The sequence below is a fragment of the Oncorhynchus keta genome, chromosome 16 (assembly GCF_023373465.1).
Source record: "Oncorhynchus keta strain PuntledgeMale-10-30-2019 chromosome 16, Oket_V2, whole genome shotgun sequence".
Taxonomy (NCBI): domain Eukaryota; kingdom Metazoa; phylum Chordata; class Actinopteri; order Salmoniformes; family Salmonidae; genus Oncorhynchus; species Oncorhynchus keta.
Window position 1 is genome coordinate 12,338,085 of NC_068436.1, and position 20,331 is coordinate 12,358,415.

General features: G+C 48.5%; 1 protein-coding gene across 2 annotated transcripts in view; it reads right to left on the reverse strand.

The window, feature by feature from the left end:
* The window catches only part of LOC118395561 (polypeptide N-acetylgalactosaminyltransferase-like 6), a 271,053-nt gene that overhangs the window by 37,095 nt on the left and 213,627 nt on the right, over nucleotides 1-20,331 (reverse strand). For both annotated transcript variants that reach the window (XM_052464695.1, XM_052464694.1), the window contains exons 6-7: nucleotides 7,774-7,959; nucleotides 4,490-4,673 (exon numbers count right to left, since the gene is read on the reverse strand). In XM_052464695.1, the coding sequence (XP_052320655.1) occupies nucleotides 4,490-4,673; nucleotides 7,774-7,959 (370 nt within the window). The remainder of the gene's footprint in view (nucleotides 1-4,489; nucleotides 4,674-7,773; nucleotides 7,960-20,331) is intronic.

Genomic DNA, 20,331 nt, shown 5'->3' on the forward strand with positions numbered 1-20,331 from the left:
CGATTGTAGTCAAAGCTACAATCAATTTGGCGCAAACTAGTGCTCTGAAATCGTATCCTGATGTCAACCTCAGATGGGAGTTGGTATGGCTAACTAAGCTAGCTAACATACATTTCGAGGAAACAAGTTATATTAAGTGGTTAGTTAGGTAGCGTTAGCAATGTTTGGTGGTCAATGAGACTGCTTAGCTGACCTTAGCTATCAAACAATGTAACAAAAGTATAATTTTGGATTCGAAAAATACACGCTCTGCATTTCAAAAATCACAGTAGCAAGTACTCCCGATGCACTGCTTAATTATTAAGCCGTTTAAAATATATATTTGAATAAAACTCTTGTTTTCCCACTGGCGTTCATTCATCTCAAACATGAGCTTGTCCGAGTGTATCATACTCAACCATACTGCTATCCATTGGAGCACTGCGATTGGTTGCCCAAAATTCTGAGGGGCTTTAGCAAAGGTTAAATTGAGTCGATTATGGTGATACATCATGTATATAAAGGATATTATGATGATAGTGTTGTTGCTGTTCGGCCAGAAGGTGGCGATATGACATCAGATATAGACAGAGAGATAGGTCAGAGAGTAGGTCATGTCATGATCTGAATGTGGAGAAGGGAAGTGTGGTGTCATTTAGCAAGATTAATGCAGATTGAACAGCGTTGTGACAAAGTGAAATGATCAGGTTTAATTTAGTTCTGATGTGCTGGGACAGACCGACCCGCACGCACAGAGCATGAAAAAAGAAGAAGCAAAATGTGCCTTCTCAATGGATCAGTCATTTCACAATGAGCTTTGTTCCAGATAGAGGAACTGCTTTCATCTGATAACAGGCGCTAAGATCTATATTAAGGCATCTTAGAGGAGCACACTTCACACATACCAATGTGTTAGTGCTGAATGTGCCAGGCAGGCTGGCAGGCAGGCAGGGGGGAGGCAGACAGGAAGGAAGGCAGAACTGGATGGATGGAGGGAGGGAGGGAAGGCAGGCAGGAAGGCAGGGATAGAGACAGGCAGGCAGGGGGGGAGGCAGATGGGGGCAGGCAGGCCTGCAGCCCTATGTGGCGCCACCAGTAGAAGGGCAGGAGGGATTTATTGAAAGCCCGTGGAATCCTGTATCTCCTCTGCACCTAGCAGTAGAGCCTCATTACCAGTCCATCACATGTTTGTCTCTCTCTCTCTCTTCTGGAATGAAGAGGCGATTGTGAAAAATCAGAGCTGCCCCATTTTGTGTAGCTCACCCACTCTTTAGTTTTTTTTCAAACAGAGGTAAAGTAGGAAATCAGCAGAGCCGGAGCAAGTTTTTCTGTTTTCTTTTTTTTTCTTCCTCCCTTCACTCCTCTGACAGTTGAGTACAAATCCACAAAATGTCCTGACTTGATGTGGAAGTTGGTGGTCCTTCTAGTTTCTCACAGAGAAAAGGCAGTTCACAAACAGGCCGACTGACTAATGTATTAATAAGTCTTGGACATCTTCAGAAGCCGTGGTGTCTGCCATCAGTGCCATGGCACGTGGCAAAGTTTAACATGGACACACTGCCTGTTACGTTGTCAGCATCAGGGTCCTCCTTTATGCCTCTTACCCTGACCTCAGATCAGATACTACGGAGTGTCCCATTCTCCCTCCTCCACAACATACTCACAATAAAGTGCATGTCGTTGGTTATAAACAAAGGAAGAGAGCCTTCTCATCCTCAACATTCTCCTGTACATAAGGTACTGTTATTCTAATGAGATATGTGTGTTCTGTAGAATCATTGCAATTAAGTAGAAACCTTTTGACCTAAGCTATTTATATTACATTGTTCCTCCCTGTAGGATATTCTTCTTAACCTCCCAGAGAGACAAGGTTGTGATGAGGAATATGTCCAGGTATTCAGCTTGGTATCACAACGCCCATGAAGAAATACTGGTCTCGAGATATTGATTTTACTTTCTTCCTTGGCTCCTCTTTGTGTTTTTAACTTCTCTTTTCTCAAACCGAAACAAAAACACAGCACCCATAGTTTAAAGAATAAAAATAATAGTCTCGATAGCAAGGGGATTTAAAAGGAGCAAGTCTCACAAACGTTCTCTCCTACGTGATGACACCGTAGGTGAGATAAAATAATCACTCTTTGATATCTTTGTTTGGAACATGAACATGGAAGAGCTCCTTTCAGAACACGTACGTGGCTCACTAAAAGTCATGTACTCAAAGTATGTGTTCTGCTCTGTTCGACCAAGCAATAAGTGAAAATGGAATGGTTGTAGTATTGTATCTGCTGATACGAATGAACATGCCTTCAATACAGTACGTGCTCGACTTTCAAAGTGCGATTATGATTACGATTAAGTCATTCCACCAGAACTTTTCATATGAGTCAACCCCACACAGTGATTTTTCTCAAATAAGCCACTCGAGTCTAAATATATTGGTGCAGTAGTAAACTCATTTAAACTGTAATCATTTCAGTGTACCCGCCCCATGTTCACATTACCAAACAGCATTGTGGGTATTATCTTGGTTGAACAGAATCTCTCTCCCATAGCCAAACATGACAGATGGAGGCAGTTTGGGTGAGTGTTACATTTCATGAGCATCATCCTTCTGCATTCATTCCCTTAATGAATCCCAATTTAGCACCGCTTTGACTGGGACACCTGTGGTAATAGGACACACACACACACACAAACACATTGAATGTTTAGGATGATGGAGCTGAGATGAGTAAGCAGTGTGGGAGGGTTAAAGGTCTGGTTTATCAGTGCAACAGAATAGAGCCAGGGAGGCCTGGCTGGGAGCCTGGCTGTGTGAGTTGTGCTGGCTGGCTCCAGAGAGGATCCATGGATTAATGCCTGGTAGGGGGTGCATGCTGGGCCTCAGGGCCTATAGAGGAGCATACAAGTCTGGACAGCCTACTGTGAGATGCCCTGGGCCAAGTCCTTAGAGTCTGGAGGAGTAGGAGGCAGCAGCAGCCTGGGCGGATAGTCTGGGAACAGGGGGTGGGTTCGTTGGAAGGTAGGAGGGCTGTCGGTCTGCCTTTCTGTCTGTCTGGGTTTAGGATAAGAAGAGGACCATTGAGTGTGGAGAGCTTAGCCTCAGGCTATAGGCAGAGAGGTGGGAGATTTGGATAAAGGGAACCAGGAATGAGAGCTGGTGTTATAGAATTTAAATTAGGTATAGGTTCAGATCCAGGGGTGCACGGCATTGAGCTGTCAGTGTTGCGGTGGAGGTGGGCGGAGGTTATTTGGTTGTCCTGGGACAGGTCTAGATAGGAGAAGGGAGGGAGCCACTAGTCAAGGGAAAACAGCACCCTGACAGCTGGATTTCTGAATAGGTCGCACAGAATGTGGATAAGCACACGTGCACACACACCCCTATATTTACCATCTCAGCATTTACACAGTTTAACCCCTGATGATGCCGTTGCCCTTGAAGAGGACAGGTGCTGATTTGCTTCATTAATAAACCATACTGTATCTCTATGGAAATGGAGGAGGTGTAAAATGCCAACCGCTCCCTGTGACCTGGGATAAGAGTATCTGCTGACTGGGTAAAGCTACGCCTGCGTCCAAAACGGCACCCTATTCCCTATTCAGTATACTACTTTTGACCAGGGCCCTTAGGGGAATAGGGTGCCATTTGGGACACAGACCAGAAGTAACACCCATTGGATCCTCCTGTTCTACCTCTATCTACGTACCTCTGTAGATCTAGGAGCCTGACGTGTTAAAGAGATCCAAAAAAGGTGTTGGTTCAGATGTATATCTTTAACAGCAAGTGCTTACCTGGGATAGGATAGGAGGAACTCTTATCTCCCCGAGGGATAAAATGGCCTTAGACACACAGTGTAGACCTAGATCAAAGATATTTGAGGGTGTAAAGAGTGACTAACTGGACAGCTTGCCAGATATCGTGAGGGTTCCTTTAAGCATTCATTGCATACACAGTAATAGCAGCAAGCAAAAAGTCCCTAGCAGGGGAACGAGAGAGTGAGCCAGAGGAGTCGGTCACAGTGAAGAGTAGAGGATGTTACAGCCCAGTGACTGCTGTGCTGCTCCCAATCCCCTATCCTCTATCACCTTCTCACACATTTCACCCCCAACTGGCGACGCAGCCAAGGCATTAAGCCCAGGATTAATTTAGAGGGATATATGAAGAGGGCCTAGCAGAGGAAATTAGCTTCCAAGCTTTCTCACCTCCCCTCCTTGCTGCCTGGCTGCGCCACTGTTCTAGTAACTAACTGGGGGAAATGCCGTGTGGCTTGTAGCAGGCTGGTGTCGTGTGTCATATATTATGCTGCGTTTACACAGGCAGCCCAATTCTGATCTTTTGACCAATCACATCAGATCTTTCACATCAGATCTTTTTCAGAGTTGATCTGATTGGTCAACAGACCAATTATTTCAACAAATATCAGAATTGGGCTGCCTGTCTATGACACATATAAGGTGGTTGATAGGTGTGTGTGTATGATTGCGTGCACATGCATATCTGGGTACTCACTCATAGGGATCACTTGTGTCGGGGCCCTGGAGCTCTGGAGGGATGGGGATGCGTTTGTAGTACATCTCCCAGTCGAAGGCTCCCCTCATGGCATCCCCAGCCTGGGCTTCATATCCAAAGTGGTTATGGTCGATCACGTCAATCATAGGGCACACGATGGTCTTGGGGTTCTGGGCAATCTGGTCTTTATGGGGGATGGAACAACAGAGAGAAAGAGTGTGAGCATGTATCAATCACCCTGCTGTTTTTAGTTCTCTTTCTTTCCTTATTTTTCTTTCTTCCTTTCCTTCTTTTCTATCTCTTGTTTTTCTCTCTCTCCATTTCTCTGACGTACACATAGGGAGTGGAACCAGGGCAATTGCTTTTGTTCCCTTGGACCTCTCTCTCTCCGTCCCTCCCTCTGTCCCCTTCTACCGCTTCCTCCCTCCTCTCCCCTTATGTGGAGGTCTCTGGGCAGCTCTGCTCCTCCTACAGCGAGTCACTGGGCGATTAGAAACAATTACAGCGTCTCAAAGTAGGTTGGCTCCATGGAGGCCTGCGAGCCAACCTCGACGTGTGTGACTGAGCCGAGCAATGATAAGCCGCCCCAGATCTGTCACACCCCGCCCACCCTACCCACCTCTCTCTTCTGTGGGCCGTGTGTGCTGGACCATGGAGAGAAGGGGAGCAGAGCCCAACACCACAGCACTGAGACTAATGGGGAGTGACTGTGCAGTATTGTACTTTGACACACCTTACTATCAATACTGTAGCCTGGTCCCAGAGCTGTTTGTGGTCCTATGGCTGTTGCCATGCCATGGGGCTCAGTACTGGTAGCCTGGTCCCAGATCTGCTTATGGCCAACTGCTATAAAATCATTGTCATGCAGCATGGCGAAGAGTAACACACCTTGAAATGGTGGCAGGTTTCTCACACGGTTAAGATGTAATTTAATTGGCATATGGAAGGCTGTACAAGCAGTAACTACCCAGCTATAATCCCCCCCTTGGCCCTGCCAATATAAACATACAGAAACTATTGACTTGAATCAGTTGGTGTTTATGTGCAGGTCTCTGTAATATTCATCTAGTGTGCTTACTGTGACACCATCCTTTGTTTTATTCCCTCACATTTCCAGCGCTGCTGTTAAGTAGTCAAAATGTGAATACCCACGACACCATCTTACTGGGTCTGCATGGATACATTTCAAACAAAGGAAAGAGAGAACGAGAGAGAGAGAGAGAGCTCCCAATTTTATTGAAATAGAAATGAACAAAAATGCAAATAACAAGAGGCAAATGGGAAGGGAACTCTCAAGAGCTCATTAAACGACAAGGGACTGCATTTCAAATGTAGCAGTCAGGTGAAAAAGGAAAAGAGGTAATCCACCCAGTTGCCATGCCCACACTTCCTTATCCTATAGGTTTGTTACACATAGCGAAAGAGCGGTTATTTCAAAAGTTGTTCCGTACGTTATGTGGGTTATACATTATGTCCTTTGATCAAGGTAAGATCCAGGGTTTGTAGGAGATCCAAGGAGAGAGGAAGCATTAGATTCAGAGAGCAGTGATAAAACCTGGCCTGTTAATTAGAATGGTGTGGTGTTGGAGTCTTAGATCTACAGAGAGAGAGAGGTAGAGGGAGAGGTTGAAATAAGAGAGAAAGAAAGAGACAAAAAGCAAATCCCTGTATTCCATTGATCTGATATCAGAGCCCGGCAGGATGATTGCATGTGTCACCGTGCCTGTGGTTGGCCTGGGGTTCACTGCGGTATCTCCTCCACTCTATTCATACATGCGAGCCCCACGGCACAACATAGCCTCCCTCCTCTGCTTCACGTCCCACATTACATCAGCCTCCCAAATGGCACCCTATTCCCTTTGTAGTGCACTACTTTTGACTAGAGCCCATAGGAAAGTAGTGCACCATACAGTGAATAAGGTGCAATTTGGGACGCATACCTCATCAGCCCCGCTCTGTTCTGCTCTCTGACAGGCAGGCGGCTCCATTCCAACCAATTAAAGAACCCCATACTGCGAGTCCTCTTTCTCCGTTAGCCAGAAGACAATGGGGCCATGTCGTGGAATGGTGGTGGTGGTGTGGCTATTATCTACTATTATTATTATTATCATAGGGACCTGGGCGTACATATCAATCATACCTTTCATGGGAATCCCAGTCCCTGTGTGATTGAGTACAGTAATGGCTGTAATCACTTCACATCCATTTATTTTAACTGTGCTGGGAGATGTGCTGGGAGATGGCTATAATCAGGGTCCCTAGTCTCCCTAATGTTGCAGTAACATGCCGTGCTGGTATGTGAAGAACAGTACACCTGTTCACAGGCTACCACGTGATGCGACAGCCCAGGAGGCAGTTTTCCTCTGCTTAGGGTTGCACCCCTGGAGCGGCGCGTCGGGAACGTGCATTGGACATGGATTCAAGCTGCACCCCTGGAGCGGCGCGTCGGGAACGTGCATTGGACATGGATTCAGGCTGCACCCCTGGAGCGGCGCGTCGGGAACGTGCATTGAACATGGATTCAGGCTGCACCCCTGGAGCGGCGCGTCGGGAACGTGCATTGGACATGGATTCAGGCTGCACCCCTGGAGCGGCGCGTCGGGAACGTGCATTGAACATGGATTCAGGCTGCACCCCTGGAGCGGCGCGTCGGGAACGTGCATTGGACATGGATTCAGGCTGCACCGCTGGAGCGGCGCGTCGGGAACGTGCATTGGACATGGATTCAGGCTGCGCCCCTGGAGCGGCGCGTCGGGAACGTGCATTGGACATGGATTCAGGCTGCGCCACTGGAACGGCGCGTCGGGAACGTGCATTGAACATGGATTCAGGCCGTGCCACTCTTTTATCAAACAAACTACAGAAACAGAGAGATATTTCCTTTGTGAAACTGACAGATATAGAAGTGTGAGATAAGCCCGTTTTCTTATGGAGATTTTAACCTTCCTACTCTCTCACACGTTCTCTAGCTCGACCCGTCCCCCTTTCTTTCGCTCTCCTGACCCAAACTCCTCCACGGCGCCACTCTCTTCTTACAGAGAAAAAAAGACGACTAAAAGATGCACCTTCTCCGTCCCACGTTGCCCGACCTCTTCTCCCCCCACTTTCGTTTCCTGCTCACTCCTCTCCTGGCCCAAATCTCTCCCGGTCTAAGCTTTTTGTTTTGTTATCACTACCTGCAGCTACGCTCTGCGACTCCGTTCCAGTCGACTCACCGAGCAGGGGGGACTACATTTTGCTTGACTGGTCCACACACACTCACTCACACACACACACACACTCACCAAGCAGGGGGGGCAGCCAGTTGACGTTGGCCTCACAGTGAGAGTCCAAGAAGGTGAGGACTTCTCCCTTGGCCACCGAGGCCCCCAGCAGACGGGTACGGATCAGACCCTCCCTCTTTTTGGTCCGAACGATGCGCACCTTGGGGAACCGGGCCATGTACTCCTCCAGACGGCCCTTCAGGTGCTCTGGGAAGGAGAGGAAGAGAGAGAAAAGGTTAGAAATGTGCCGCATGGGACTGAAATCCACCCCTATACAGTACATTCCTCAAAGATCATCTATTCAAAGAGAGAGAAGGGAGAGTGTTATAAAATGATATCCACCCCTATACAGTACATTCCTCAAAGATCATCTATTCACCTTTCTGCCACAGAGAAAGAGAGAAGGGAGAGTGTTATAAAAGATATCCATCCCTATACATTATTTAGTACATGGGTTATGATCACCTCTGTCACACACAGAGAGAGAGCGAGAGGAGGAGAGAGATTTATAATTATATATATTTTATTTATATTTTTTATTGAACCTTTTATTTAACTATTCAAGTCAGTTAAGAACAAATTCTCATTTGACGGCCAAACTCAGACGACGCTGGGCCAACTGTGTCGCCCAATCACGGCCGGATGTGATACAGCCTGAATTCGAATCAGGGGCAGCTAGTGAAGCTTCTTGCACTGAGATGCAGTGCCTTAGACCGCTATAAGAGGATAATGGCATTCCACTAATGTATCCCTATTACGTATACCATGTAGCCATATGCCCATGCCTTATACAGTAGGAGTTAAGAGGGATGAGAAAGGAGAGAGAGGAGAGAGAGAAGAGAAAGGAGGGAGAGGTGATGATGTTAGCTCCCGGCTGCTCATCAGCTCAAGCTATCTCCAGGCCACTGATGGGGCTGATTATTCTGGATGTGCCTGAGCAGGGTGGGTCACCAATCAGCTAGTCGTGCCAGAGAGACACTTATGTCATCATAACTAGAGACGAGAGGGGATGACACTCCAGGTAGATTACACAGACCAAGGAGGTGTCAGATGGTACATTATGAAATACAGAGGTAGAGAGAGGTAGAGAGAGGTAGAGTGACAGAGAGAGAGAAGAGAGAGAGAGGAGTGACAGAGCGAGAGAGAGAGAGGAGTGACAGAGAGAGAGAGGAGTGACAGAGAGAGAGAGGAGTGACAGAGAGAGAGAGAGAGAGGAGTGACAGAGAGAGAGAGAGAGAGGAGTGACAGAGAGAGGGAGAGGAGTGACAGAGAGAGAGGGAGAGGAGTGACAGAGAGAGAGAGAGGTGACAGAGAGAGAGGAGTGACAGAGAGAGAGAGAGAGGAGTGACAGAGAGAGAGAGAGGAGTGACAGAGAGAGGGAGAGGAGTGACAGAGAGAGGGAGAGGAGTGACAGAGAGAGGGAGAGGAGTGACAGAGAGAGAGAGAGAGAGAGAGCGAGAGAGGTGACAGAGAGAGGAGTGACAGAGAGAGAGGGAGAGGAGTGACAGAGAGAGGGAGAGGAGTGACAGGGAGAGGGAGAGGAGTGACAGGGAGAGGGAGAGGAGTGACAGGGAGAGGAGTGACAGAGAGAGGGAGAGGAGTGACAGGGAGAGGGAGAGGAGTAACAGGGAGAGGGAGAGGAGTGACAGAGAGAGGGAGAGGAGTGACAGAGAGAGGGAGAGGAGTGACAGAGGGAGAGGAGTGACAGAGGGAGAGGAGTGACAGAGGGAGAGAGGGAGAGAGAGAGGGAGGGAGAGGAGACAGGGAGAGGGAGAGGAGTGACAGAGAGAGAGAGAGAGGAGTGACAGAGAGAGAGAGAGAGGAGTGACAGAGAGAGAGAGTGACAGGAGTGACAGGAGTGACGAGAGGGAGAGGAGTGACAGAGAGAGAGAGAGAGAGGGGAGTCAGTGAGAGAGGGAGAGGAGTGACGAGAGAGAGGAGTGACGAGAGAGAGAGGGAGTGACAGAGAGCGAGAGGCGTGACAGAGAGAGGAGAGAGGGAGAGGGAGAGGAGTGACAGAGAGAGAGAGGGAGAGGAGTGACAGAGAGAGAGAGAGAGGTGACAGAGAGAGAGAGAGAGAGGGAGAGAGAGAGGTGACAGAGAGAGAGGAGTGACAGAGAGAGAGAGAGAGGAGTGACAGAGAGAGAGGGAGAGAGAGGTGACAGAGAGAGAGGAGTGACAGGGAGAGGAGAGAGGGAGAGGAGTGACAGAGGGAGAGAGAGAGGGACAGGAGTGACAGAGAGAGAGAGGGAGGAGTGACAGAGAGAGAGAGTGACAGGAGTGACAGGAGTGACGAGAGGGAGAGGAGTGACAGAGAGAGAGAGGAGTCAGTGAGAGAGGGAGAGGAGTGACAGAGAGAGAGAGGAGTCAGTGAGAGAGAGAGAGGAGTCAGTGAGAGAGGGAGAGGAGTGACGAGAGAGAGAGGAGTGACAGAGAGCGAGAGGCGTGACAGAGAGAGAGAGAGAGAGGGAGAGGAGTGACAGAGAGAGAGAGGGAGAGGAGTGACAGAGAGAGAGAGAGAGAGAGAGAGGGAGAGAGAGAGACAGAGAGAGAGGAGTGACAGGGAGAGGAGAGAGGGAGAGGAGAGAGGGAGAGGAGTGACAGAGAGAGAGAGGAGTGACAGAGAGGAGTGACAGAGAGAGAGAGGGAGGAGTGACAGAGAGAGAGAGTGACAGGAGTGACAGGAGTGACGAGAGGGAGAGGAGTGTCAGAGAGAGAGAGAGAGAGAGGAGTCAGTGAGAGAGGGAGAGGAGTGAGAGAGAGAGGGAGTGACGAGAGAGAGAGGAGTGACAGAGAGCGAGAGGCGTGACAGAGAGAGAGGAGAGGAGTGACAGAGAGAGAGAGGGAGAGGAGTGACAGAGAGAGGAGTGACAGAGGGAGAGAGAGAGGGTGACAGAGAGAGAGAGGAGTGACAGGGAGAGGAGAGAGGGAGAGAGAGAGGGAGAGGAGTGACAGGGAGAGGAGAGAGGGAGAGAGAGAGGGAGAGGAGTGACAGAGAGAGAGAGAGAGGAGTGACAGAGAGAGAGAGAGGAGTGACAGAGAGAGAGGAGTGACAGAGAGAGAGAGAGGAGTGACAGAGAGAGAGAGGGAGGAGTGACAGAGAGAGAAAGAGAGAGAGAGAGAGGAGTCAGTGAGAGAGGGAGAGGAGTGACGAGAGAGAGAGGAGTGACGAGAGAGAGGGGAGAGACGAGAGAGAGAGGAGTGACGAGAGAGAGAGGAGTGACGAGAGAGGAGGAGACGAGAGAGAGAGGAGTGACGAGAGAGAGAGGAGTGACGAGAGAGAGAGGAGTGACGAGAGAGCGAGAGACGTGACAGAGAGAGAGAGAGAGAGAGAGGGAGAGGAGTGACAGAGAGGGAGAGGAGTGACAGAGAGAGAGAGGAGTGACAGAGAGAGAGAGGAGTGACAGAGAGAGAGAGGAGTGACAGAGAGAGAGAGGAGTGACAGAGAGAGAGAGAGGAGTGACAGAGCGAGAGAGAGAGAGGAGTGACAGAGAGAGAGAGAGAGAGAGGAGTGACAGAGAGAGAGGAGTGACGGAGAGAGAGAGAGGAGTGACAGAGAGAGAGAGAGAGAGGGAGAGGAGGAGTGAGAGAGAGAGAGAGATAGAGATAGAGAGAGAGAGACAGAGAAGTAACAGAGAGAGAAAAGGGCATATAGAAAAGTAAAAGAACGAAAGAGGGAGAGAGGGGTAAGAGGGAAAAACAGAAAAGTAAGAGAGAAAGATGGAAAGAACAAAAGAGGGAGAGAGGGAAAAACAGAAAAGTAAGAGAGAGAAGGGCAGAGCGATGGTAAGATAAAGAGAGAGAGAGAGAGAATTTAATCTCTAGTGATGTGTTAATCTAATCTTGCAATTGTTTCACCATTCTCCTGGTCCCATTCAAGGGTATTAACAGTTAACGTCCCTTAAGATTGCCACACTGTTAGCACTTAATTGAATTTTTGAATTGGCCTCTATATTGAATTGGCCTTTATATGACAAGGAGCAGTGGTATAGAGGCCCACCTGATAAACCAAGGAAAATAACATGGCGGCAAGGCTAACCTATATAAGGATTTCATAACCCATACAAGACACATTCATAAGCACTAAATAAGCATGTCATACCGTAAAAGCTTGTTGTCGGTCAACCTTTGTCACATTGTGTTTGTAATAACTGAAATACAGTTCAATATGATCCCTCTATATACATGCATGCATACTAATAAGAACTGTCACCTTATCAAAAGAATAACAATGAACAAATTCTTGCTGACAACATCTATTTCCAGAAATCTAATTTAGAATCTGAGAGACGAAGCAGTGGAATGTGATGGAAAAAAGCATCCCAAATTGACATCCATTCCCCGCCCCAACTCTCTCGCTCTCTCTCTCTCTGCCCCCTTCTCTCTCTCGCTCGCTCGCCCTCTCTCTCTGCCCCCTTCTCTCTCTCTGCCCCCTTCTCTCTCGCTCTCTCTCTCTGCCCCCTTCTCTCTCGCTGCCCCCTTCTCTCTCGCTCTCTCTCTCTGCCCCCTTCTCTCTCGCTCTCTCTCTCTGCCCCCCTCTCTCTCGCTCTCTCTCTCTGCCCCCCTCTCTCTCGCTCTCTCTCTCTGCCCCCCTCTCTCTCGCTCTCTCTCTCTGCCCCCTCTCTCTCGCTCTCTCTCTCTGCCCCCTCTCTCTCGCTCTCTCTCTCTGCCCCCTTCTCTCTCGCTCTCTCTCTCTGCCCCCCTCTCTCTCGCTCTCTCTCTCTGCCCCCTCTCTCTCGCTCTCTCTCTCTGCCCCTCGCTCTCTCTCTCTGCCCCCTCTCTCTCGCTCTCTCTCTCTGCCCCCTCTCTCTCGCTCTCTCTCTCTGCCCCCTCTCTCTCGCTCTCTCTCTCTCTCTCTGCCCCCTCTCTCTCGCTCTCTCTCTGTCCCCTTCTCTCTCTCTCTCTCTCACTCTCTCTCTTTGCCCCCTTCTCTCTCTCGCTCTCTCATTGCCCCCTTCTCGCTCTCTCTCTCTGCCCCTTTCTGTCTCTCGCTTGCTCTCTCTCTCTGCCCCCTTCTCTCTCTCTCTCTCTCTCTCTGCCCCTCTCTCTCTCTCTCTCTCTCTCTCTCTCTCTCTCTCTCTCTCTCTCTCTCTCTCTCTCTCTCTCTCTCTCTCTCTCTCTCTCTCTCTCTCTCTCTCTCTCTCTCTCTCTCTCTCTCTCTCTCTCTGTGTCTCTCTCTGCCCCCTTCGCTCTCTCTGCCCCCTTCGCTCTCTCTGCCCCCTTCGCTCTCTCTGCCCCCTTCGCTCTCTCTGCCCCCTTCTCTCTCTCTCTCTCTCTGCCCCTTCTCTCTCTCTCTCTCTCTCTCTGCCCCCTTCTCTCTCTGTGTCTCTCTCTCTCTCTCTCTCTCTCTCTCTCTGTCTCTCTCTCTCTCTCTGTGTGTCTCTCTCTCTCTCTCTCTCTCTCTGTGTCTCTCTCTCTCTCTCTCTCTCTCTCACTCACTCTGTCTCTCTCTCTCTCTCACTCACTCTGTCTCTCTCTCTCTCTCACTCACTCTGTCTCTCTCTCTCACTCTCTCACACTGTCTCTGTTCTCATATAAAGAACTGGTAATGTGTTTGACCCTGTCCTAACAGACGCCAAGATGACCATCAGTATGGTGGCAGTACAGTAGAACAGGAGAACCATCCTTATCTTCCTTCATTGTATTATTTGTTCATTTCCCTGTCGGCGGGAGGTTTTTGCATGCCAACCGTGTCCCCGTTACCGGCATCATTCAAATCCTTTAAAGGTAGCCGTTAATACCTGCATGCTGGGGCTCTATCACACGCCTGCAGCCTCGGGCCGCTGTTTGTCCGTGATTAGCTACACCGCTTTCCTTTTTAAACACTCCGCATCGCACCATACCGCACCCTGTCTGGATTTACACTAAGTAGAGTGTTGAAATGGGAGAGAAAGGGGGAAGGAAGAGGGTTTATTTCGGTCTATAGACAGATGCTGGCTTAGTTAGGCAGCCTAGCGGTTAGCGCGTTGGGCCAGTAACCAAGAAGTTGCTGGTTCGAATATCCGAGCCGACAAGGTGTCGATGTGCCCTTGAGCATGGCACTTAACCCTAAGAGTGCCGTACTACTATGGCTGACTCTGTAGAAAAACCCATTTCACTGCACCTATTCGGTGTCAGACTTTTCTTTCTAGCATCTAAGACAGGGCTACCCAACCCTCTGCCTGGAGATCTACCGTCCTGTGGGTTTTCAGCCCAACCCTCTGCCTGGAGATCTACCGTCCTGTGGGTTTTCAGCCCAACCCTCTGCCTGGAGATCTACCGTCCTGTGGGTTTTCAGCCCAACCCTCTGCCTGGAGATCTACCGTCCTGTGGGTTTTCAGCCCAACCCTCTGCCTGGAGATCTACCGTCCTGTGGGTTTTCAGCCCAACCCTCTTCCTGCAGATCTACCGTCCTGTGGGTTTTCAGCCCAACCCTCTTCCTGGAGATCTACCGTCCTGTGGGTTTTCAGCCCAACCCTCTTCCTGCAGATCTACCGTCCTGTGGGTTTTCAGCCCAACCCTCTTCCTGCAGATCTACCGTCCTGTGGGTTTTCAGCCCAACCCTCTTCCTGCAGATCTACCGTCCTGTGGGTTTTCAGCCCAACCCTCTTCCTGGAGCTCTACCGTCCTGTGGGTTTTCAGCCCAACCCTCTTCCTGCAGATCTACCGTCCTGTGGGTTTTCAGCCCAACCCTCTTCCTGCAGATCTACCGTCCTGTGGGTTTTCAGCCCAACCCTCTTCCTGCAGATCTACCGTCCTGTGGGTTTTCAGCCCAACCCTCTTCCTGCAGATCTACCGTCCTGTGGGTTTTCAGCCCAACCCTCTTCCTGCAGATCTACCGTCCTGTGGGTTTTCAGCCCAACCCTCTTCCTGCAGATCTACCGTCCTGTGGGTTTTCAGCCCAACCCTCTTCCTGGAGATCTACCGTCCTGTGGGTTTTCAGCCCAACCCTCTTCCTGGAGATCTACCGTCCTGTGGGTTTTCAGCCCAACCCTCTTCCTGGAGATCTACCGTCCTGTGGGTTTTCAGCCCAACCCTCTTCCTGGAGATCTACCGTCCTGTGGGTTTTCAGCCCAACCCTCTTCCTGGAGATCTACCGTCCTGTGGGTTTTCAGCCCAACCCTCTTCCTGGAGATCTACCGTCCTGTGGGTTTTCAGCCCAACCCTCTTCCTGGAGATATACCGTCCTGTGGGTATTCAGTCCAACCCTAATTTAACACACCTGATTCTACTAATTAGCTGCTCAATAAGACCTTATTTAGTGTATCTGATTCAGCTAGTTTAGGGTTGGACTGAACCTACAGGATCACCAATAATACTGTCTCTACATCATCCCCCTGTAGGCCTGTAAGACCAGTGTTCTCTGTGTAACCCATTAGTCTACTAAAGAAGTCTGACCCCTGTACAGTAACAAGTCCTTTTCCATTCCGGAGCCTATTATTCACACCGCAAACATAACCATACATCTGAGTGTTGGCAAAGACAACGAACCTCATTGTCCTATCAGCACACAGAGAGAATGTCCGGGTTGGCCAATAGGTCAGTCATTTTGTGTCCTTGAGTGGGGCACACCTCCCCAAAGTCACTACTCACCACCTAAAAAAGTTGGATTCAGCCCCCCTTATCTTTCCCCTCCCTCTCTCCCTTCATAGCAACACTTCCATCTAAACTCCCAGGGTGTCTCCCCTTCAAACTAATGGCCCCAATAAAAGTGACAGTAGCTGTATGAATGAGATGCCTCCCGGCCCGACCCGGCGCTCTCTCTCTCTCTCTCTCTCCTTTCTTTCTCCCTCTCTCTCTCTCGCTAAGGAACAGGACGACATGAGGGGAAATTAAAAAGGAGGGAGGGAGAATGTTTCAATGTTTCACCGCTGCTAGCTTGTTAGTGTAAGTGATATGCGCCACCTAGAAAACGCTAGGGAGCTCTGGAGGAGGTTGGAGGGGTCTAAAGAGGTAAGAGGCGGGCCAATTCCCTGTACAATTTCCAACAGGAAAGAGCGAGATCTATCACGCCAGGTGTCCTTTGAGTGGTCTATTAATCAAGGTCATAAATCAACGGACTGACACATGGCATGGTTGCTACGGCGGCGGAGGTGACAAACAGTTATGGAAGGGGGGAAAGTTTTGCGATCCCAGCGGCACTGCAGCGAGCCCGACGGCTTGTGATAAAGGGCAGCAGCCATGGCGGTGGGTTGGGTTCCTTCCTCCCTGCTACTTTGATGTTTCACAGGCAGGGGGATAGTCTTTTTAAGGTTCTCTCTCTCTCTCTCTCTCTCTCTCTCTCTCTCTCTATCCTCTCTCAGTCTAAACTGTCTTCGGGCGATTTCTCTTTTTCTCTCTTCCTCTTCCCTCCTATTCTCTCTCATCTCTCTCCATCTCCATCAAGGCATAAAAAGATGGATTGCTGAATAAGGGTGTTTAGCCTACAGAGCGTCTACCTGACCTCATCTGTCGGTCGGTCCATCAGGAGTTTAGATGCCTTCAAAGCCCAAGCCTTTTCATTTTTCCCACTGACCCCCATCACCAGCAATAACGACACAGAGAAAGAAACTCAAATTATGGATGTGTCTGAAATTACCCCCTTGAAAACTAGTTCTTGAAACGTAGTCTGGGCAGGCTCCAGTTAAATAAATGATTAGAAATATAAGTGTTTTTAGGAAGTAGCAATTGCCGTATCCCTCTCTTCGCTCCAGTTTTTAATTGAAGAGGCAATAAGCCCAAGTTTTCCCTGCACTTTAATTGCATCCATTTCTGTATTAATACTATTTTATACTAACTCGATTGTTTCATCTGTAAAGTACAAATAGCTTAGTGAAGAAAGACTATTAGCCAGTGTAAAGAGTGTTGGATAATTATGGCTTGGCCACTGGCTACGTTGGCAGCTCACACTCTTTGCAACACTGGATGGGTGTGTGTACAGTGTGAGCGTGTGTCCGTGTGAGTGTGTAGGCGCCTCCATGCGTGTGTGCATTTGCCCCCGCTATAGTGTTTGTCTTAAAGACCGACCATGTCAAAGACTACATATCTAGATGTTCTGGCTTCTCTCTTCAGTTCCATGACAGGTCATTCATTAAAACCTCCAATAGCTTCAGGGGGTATAGACTCAGTCAGGGACACAGCTTCAGGGGGTATAGACTCAGTCAGGGACACAGCTTCAGGGGGTATAGACTCAGTCAGGGACACAGCTTCAGGGGGTATAGACTCAGTCAGGGACACAGCTTCAGGAGGTATAGACTCAGTCAGGGACACAGCTTCAGGGGGTATAGACTCAGTCAGGGACACAGCTTCAGGAGGTATAGACTCAGTCAGGGACACAGCTTCAGGGGGTATAGACTCAGTCAGGGACACAGCTTCAGGAGGTATAGACTCAGTCAGGGACACAGCTTCAGGGGTATAGACTCAGTCAGGGACACAGCTTCAGGGGTATAGACTCAGTCAGGGACACAGCTTCAGGGGGTATAGACTCAGTCAGGGACACAGCTTCAGGGGGTATAGACTCAGTCAGGGACACAGCTTCAGGGGGTATAGACTCAGTCAGGGACACAGCTTCAGGGGGTATAGACTCAGTCAGGGACACAGCTTCAGGGGGTATAGACTCAGTCAGGGACACAGCTTCAGGAGGTATAGACTCAGTCAGGGACACAGCTAGCTAGAGAAGTGAAAACGCACAGGGCAAAAGAAAATGGCCAGAATTTCCATAATTTGCCTTTTAATCAAAGAGGCGGAACAGAAAAGTTCAAAACATGTCAAAGCTAATTATGAGTGGAAAGTTGAAAACGTTATAGATGGTGTAGTTCAAATGAATCTCTCTACGGCTGGATCAAAGAGGGTATTGTGTGAGTGTGACCTTTGTTTCAGTATTGGCTCGAATTGAGGGGGTATGCGGGGGTATGCCGTATCCCTTGTTAGAAAAAAGGTCAAAAAACATACCCCTTGTTAGTTTCAAATTTTGGAAATTGGATCCCAATTATATTAAGGGATCTATAACGACACTTTACTCTGCAATGCTTTAGGCTAGAAACAAGATGTGCGACTCCGATGCACATGTGGATATACTTGGATCGTCTCTATAACATTCACAGGCATTTTGGAAGTGTAACACGCCATTTCGAGAGTGGAACATCAGCTATATCTAAGATCACACGAGACAGCATGCGGAGCTGAGCAGAACATGACTTTGTTCTGTGTCAGGCAACCGCCATCTCAATTAGCTCATGTGACAGACAGGAATTTATAGACACAGGTGTGACTCTGCCAATATCAATTGAGTTAATCACGTCCTGAAAAAGATGTTTAACTAAATTGATACTTGATGGTTCATATAAATTAAATGTTCATAACATATTTGATAGTGAAATAACATTTGTGAAAATAGTTTAGACTTTATTTTCCCTATATGAAATATATGAAATTCTAATTAAATAGCCTACCCAAAAGATGTCATGTTACTTACACTACATCGAATTGCAGGAAATCTGCTTGAGAACAATTTTTACGTATCTCAATGTACAATAATTAAAATTTACCCAAATACAGGCTCAGTATTTTCATCTCCAACCTTGACCAACTCACATTTCCCACACATCTGTTGAACTTATTTGGTCTTTCACAATAGCCTATGTAAGTCAGTGGCATGCCCCCAGACCCACCTAGTAATAAGCATACTGATGGTGAATAATCTCTAAATAACTAACACTAGAGCAAGAGAAGCATCATCAAAGAAAGAATCAAATAATCACTAAGCAAGCCGTAGGCTCTATGCTTTGTTCACAGTATTGGCTGTGCGTATTTGAAGTGTGCAGTACCTAGGCCCAGCCTGTTGAATAAGAAGACCCCTCCCCTTCTGCCCTTGTTGGCTTCAATTTACTCCAACCAGGCTTTCCTCTGGGATGACTGCGATGAACCGCCTTGAACCGCTCATAAAGGCTTACCTCGCTCTGTACCAACAGAGATCAATGTTCAGACTCAATCCCAAGTTATTACGTTCTCGCTTTTCTAAAGAGAAGAAAGCGATGAGGTTCACTCGCTTCGGTTGAATGGAATCTTGAGGGATTCCATCAGGCGTAGATTCTAGAACAAGGGCGAGGAGTAAACGTGTTCACGTGAGGGTGGAGTTGTTTGTGTAACTAGGCGCTCCGATGTTCTAGTGGTTGGTTGTTAATACACATAAAGGAGAGGAAGGGCAAGATGGGGGCATCCTAATCCAGCTATATCTTTTCATTCATCCTTCACTAATCACAAAAGCCCCATTGAGATTGGAATCTCTCTTTCTGACCTCTGATATGGTGACCCCGAAACTGTATAAAGCAAGCGTGTTACTACGGTCCAAGTGTATGAAAAGAGAGAACAGTACTACAGAATGCATGTAATGGCGTGACTTTTTAAAGGTATGAGAAGTGTCTGGCGAGACGCCTTTTCCAGCAGTTGCTGCTTGGCTATTACCGAGATGACATCAAGTCACGGTGGTGAAAAGGTCGAAGTGACTCCTAAATCTTAAGCACAAAGATAGCCAGATAAGATTCACAACGTGTGCAGAGAGAGACCATGGTTAGTCCATGAACTTCTGGCCAACTGGACTAATAATTCATCTTCTTTCCCTCCGTTCCAATAAATCCTAAATGTTTTGGCTGAAGCTTGGTATTTCACTTAGATTGACGTAGTGCATTTTGCCATGGCGTGTCCTTCACAACAACCTAAAAGCCCTGCCAGTTAAAAGCTTTTGCTTGGTAAATCATTCCAACTTCCATCTATTCCAAGGTCTTCTAATCTTCCTGAGAGAGGACTATTGTCCACACTGCTCCTTCTGTTGTTTCAATCACAATCTATCTATCCTTTTAGAATCCACAGTGGATGTGAGCCTTCAACTTCTGAAAGCAAACTGTCCGACAAAGAGTCTGAATATCTGTTCTCCTTACGAAACCCTATTGACTGGCACCCGAGCACTCTGTTCCAACCTTGGTGAGGTTGATGCCTACTGCCCGATGTATTAAAGACAGGATGACACACAATGCCCCATAACAGCGCAGAAAACGCTGATGCCTTTCTAAACACTCCCCCAGAACAACGGTCCCTTGTTTTAAAAGGTGAAAGAGCCAAGGAACGAGAATAGGATGCATAGACGTATGGATTTCCCACCCTGTAAGATCACCTGCAACAAGAAGCGAGAAGATCTATTGACGAGCGTTGAGATAATTGACATCCAAATGCCAAAGGTTGCTTGGTGAAGCGGCTCCGGTTGTATCTTTGATACACACCGATCGTTAGAGACGGGGAACAAAGCCCACGCCTGGGCCTTATTGATCTGCTGTGTGTGCGTGTGCGTGTGCGTGTGCACATGTTCCCCTGCTCTTCGACGGGAGAAGATGACAGATGCCGCATATAATTGGCGAGATAAAGAGGCAGCGGGCGACTCTCCCGCGGAGGGAGAAGACACAGCCAACCAATAACGCACCACACTGACATTTGTCACGAGCGAGGGTTTCGTTCAATCAAAGGAGGCCCAGGGATAATTACCTGGCTGGGTTTGTGTAATACGGGTAAGACTAGTGAGGGGATGGTGGGGGGGGGAGGAGAGGTCACTCCATTAGGCGCTCCCCCGCT